Source organism: Octopus bimaculoides, chromosome 22 (genome assembly GCF_001194135.2).
Source record: "Octopus bimaculoides isolate UCB-OBI-ISO-001 chromosome 22, ASM119413v2, whole genome shotgun sequence".
Classification (NCBI taxonomy): domain Eukaryota; kingdom Metazoa; phylum Mollusca; class Cephalopoda; order Octopoda; family Octopodidae; genus Octopus; species Octopus bimaculoides.
Window position 1 is genome coordinate 26,928,383 of NC_069002.1, and position 3,721 is coordinate 26,932,103.

General features: G+C 38.7%; 1 protein-coding gene across 2 annotated transcripts in view; it reads right to left on the reverse strand.

The window, feature by feature from the left end:
- LOC106879376 (ubiquitin thioesterase zranb1-B) overlaps positions 1-3,721 on the reverse strand; it is a 197,409-nt gene that overhangs the window by 4,462 nt on the left and 189,226 nt on the right. For both annotated transcript variants that reach the window (XM_014928907.2, XM_014928915.2), the window contains exons 6-7: positions 3,550-3,668; positions 1,220-1,345 (exon numbers count right to left, since the gene is read on the reverse strand). In XM_014928907.2, coding sequence (XP_014784393.1) covers positions 1,220-1,345; positions 3,550-3,668 — 245 coding nt within the window. The remainder of the gene's footprint in view (positions 1-1,219; positions 1,346-3,549; positions 3,669-3,721) is intronic.

The window sequence follows — 3,721 nt, forward strand, 5'->3', positions numbered from 1 at the left end:
GCTTGACAACTGATGCTGGTGTGTTTACGTCCCCGTAACTTAGTGGTTCAGCAAAAGTGACCGATAGAATAACTGAAATGTGGCACCGTACTGGTGCTTCATAAAAAACACCCATGCTGGTGCCACATAAAAAAAGCGCCCATGCTGGTGCCACATAAACATCATCCAGTACACTCCAAAGTGGTTGGCGCTAGGAAGGGCATCCAGCTATAGAAACCATGCTGAATCAGACATGGAGCCTGAACAGCCCTTCAGCTGGCCAGCTCCTGTCAAACTGTCCAACCCATGCCAGCATGGAAAATGGATGTTAAATGATGATGGACTGAAACATTGATTATATTAATGGATAGAAGCATCATTCAACAGGGTGAGAGTGATGTTACAGTTGACTTAATTAATCCCAATTACTTGGCTGTTAATTATTCTACTGACCCTGGGATACAGAAAAGCAAAGTCAGCCCCTCCAAGATTTTAAACTCAGAAGCATAAAGCCTTATAGACTGAATACGAGACTTTTTGGTACAGCTGTTTTGGCACCGCCGATGTGGCGTTGTTCAATGCTGGCATATTTGACATCAGACATTCTACTGTTCTTCTTAATCTCTCCCCCCAACGACCTCTCTCTCTGTTTATCTGTGAGCATCTAGTTGTTTGTATGCATGTGTAATGTGTGTGTGTGTGTGTGTGTGTGTGTGTCTCTCTCTCTACATATCTGTGAGAGCAAGTAGTTATGTTTGTATGTATGAGTAATATCTCTTTCTCACTCTCTCTCTCTCTTCCTCACTCTTACTGTCTAGGTGTGTGAGCATCTAGTTATGTTTGTATGTAGGTGTAATGTATGCCTTTCTTTCTCTTTGTCTCTCCCTCTGCCTCTGTTCATATGTGTGATAAAGTAGCTAGGGAGTCTCTCTCTCTTTTTCTGTATGTGTGTGTGTGAGTGTGTTTACCACCAGTGCCAAAATGTACTGTCACCAAAACAGGTTGAATATCCAGTCAGCTTTGCTTGTCAGCATCTAAACAAACATGCTTGATCATCTCATTCTATTATAGATCATGGTGGCTTCTAACATCAGCTCAAACACAACACAGACTCTTACAAATCACAGACCATTTTGATGGCAAAGAACAAAAATAAATCCTTTCTGTTCTACATACTTCAGATTGTTTGATGAGAAAACAGTTGAAACACTGGCATGTGTGCTTAAATGTACTGACTTACCTTGAAATCTAGCATAACCTATCGTTTCACCTCGGAAACTTTTTACATATTTAACACCATATACAAGAATTGGACGTCGAAGTATGTGTGCAAGGGCAAATATATGCATTTGTTCAAGAGAAGCACCTGAAGGGATAAAAGCAAAAAAGTGTTAAAATATGGAATGGAAATGGAATTGATAGAACAAGAATAAGATAAAACAGGCTACACGAACAGTCTACCAGAAATAGCAGCTAGATCTCTCTCTCAAATGACGTTCCATTGTTTTACATTAGACAGTATTGTCCAAGTTACAATATGCCTAAAAACATGTCAGGATGATCATAACATATGTCACTGGGGTGTAGATGTACCCTGGTGTCATATGAAGCAATGTAAACCTTGCTTAAGGGTTATCAGGATCTTGTGCCTCAAGGGTAGGCTCAGGAGAGCAAAAGACAAGCAGAGGAAAGTGTAAATCAACCAATGAAAGGCAACAGAAAACTACTGCTGCTTGTCTTCCTCAAGATGGTGATGATGATGATGATGAATATTTTCTTGAGCCAAAAACAAACGAGAATCTATACACAACAGTGGAACTGGCTCAAGAGATCAGAGAACTCGGTTATGCTAATATTTCTTATGCAATTTAAAAATCAGTGAACATTGGATTCAAATCCCTTTGACTGTGCAACATTTGTACTTTTTGTGGTGTATAACATGAGAAGCAAATGAGGTCATCAGCTTTTATATAGCAACAGGTGTCATGTAATATACTCTCCTTTATATATAGCAACAGGTGTCAATAATGTAGCCTTGTGCTGTCCCTCATATGTAATAGCTTCAAATTTTGGCACAAGGCAAGCAGTTTTTCAGGAAGGAGTAAGTGCATTACATCAAGCCCCAGTACTCAACTGGTATTTTATTTTATCAACCCTGAAAGGATGAAAGGCAAGACTGACTTTGGTGAAATTTGAACTCAAAATGTAAAGAACCAGAAGAAAAGCTGGTAAGCATTTTGTCTGATGTTCTACCAATTTTGCCAGCTTGCTGCCTTCTTCATATATAAAACTAGCAATGCATCCCAGCGTTGCCAGGGTGTTACGATCTACAGCCACATTGTATTATTTGTTCCTTTCTTATGGGCAGAATCAGCACATGAGGAGTATGAAGCAAATAACTCTTCTTTATAAATATGTTTTTTGGTTATTTTCTGACGAAAAACGCTGCAGTTTTTGTCTACCAAATTCAGTCACAATTCTGTGGTTGGCCAAGGGCTAAAGTAGAAAACACTTGCTCAAGGTACCATGCAGAGGGACTGAACATGAAACCATGTGGTTGGGAAGCAAATTTCTCAACCATACAGTCATTCTTGCACCTAATGTGTGTGTGTGTTTACATTTGTTGTTAAATTGAGTATTGATAAAGAAGTTGCTTCCCTTAGCTAAAGACCTCAAAATTGTGCAACCCAACCTCATTTTCAAAGTTATTTTTGTAGTAAAAAAGAGTTGTTGTGCACAAAACATACTTTATTTGGTAGCCGAAAGATTAGTGAATCTTTTGAAACCTTATATATCAAAATAGGCAACTCAGTTTTTGAACCCATAAGGAACATACGCACACACGCACAAACTCTGTTTTATATATTAAGATAACAACAGGTGTAAATAAAAGACTCTTAGTCATACGTAATAATTCTTTCTGCGAAAGGTACAAGGCCTGAAATTTAGCAGTTGCATTGACTACAGTGTTCAGTTGGTACTTATTTTATCAGGCCCCAAAAGAATGAAGGGCTAAGTCGATCTCAGCAGAAATTGAACTCAGAACATAAAGATGGAAGAAACGTCACTAAGCATTTTGTCTGGTATGCTAATGGTTCTGCCAGATTGCTGCCCTATGGTCACATGATTTCAAATTTTGACACAAGGCCAGTAATTTCAGGGGAGGGGGTAAATCAATTGCAATGACCCCCCCCCTCCAGTATTCAGCTGGTACTTATTTCATCAACCCCTTAAAAGGATGAAAGGCAAAGTTGACCTCGGCGGGATTTGAACTCAGAACGTGAAGATGGACAATAGTCATATGCAATAATAACAGATTACAGTAAATGCTATATCCTCCATTGATATGTAACAACAGCAATAGATGTATTCTAGCTGTATTTTTGCTGATATATAATAATATTGTCTAGAAATAAATTAAAAAAATATCAATAGCATTTGGCATTCCACCCCACCCACAAAAAAAAAAAAAAGAGCCATATTCCCTTCAGGTGATTATCGAAGTCACCTGTCTGTTACACAAACACCTGAGATATTAACTGAGAGGTTTCTGTACGAAGCTCATCTTACCTGGCTGGCTGGCAAGACTAAGCAGTACTGCCCAATCGTGTGCCCACTGGCTTTCATCCAAAGAAAAATGTAAAGACTGAGCTTGCATTGATTCATACTCTTTCCACCGGGGATAGAACCTAAAAAAGACCAGAAAGCAAAATTGTACACAGAAAAAAAAAAAAAAAAAAAA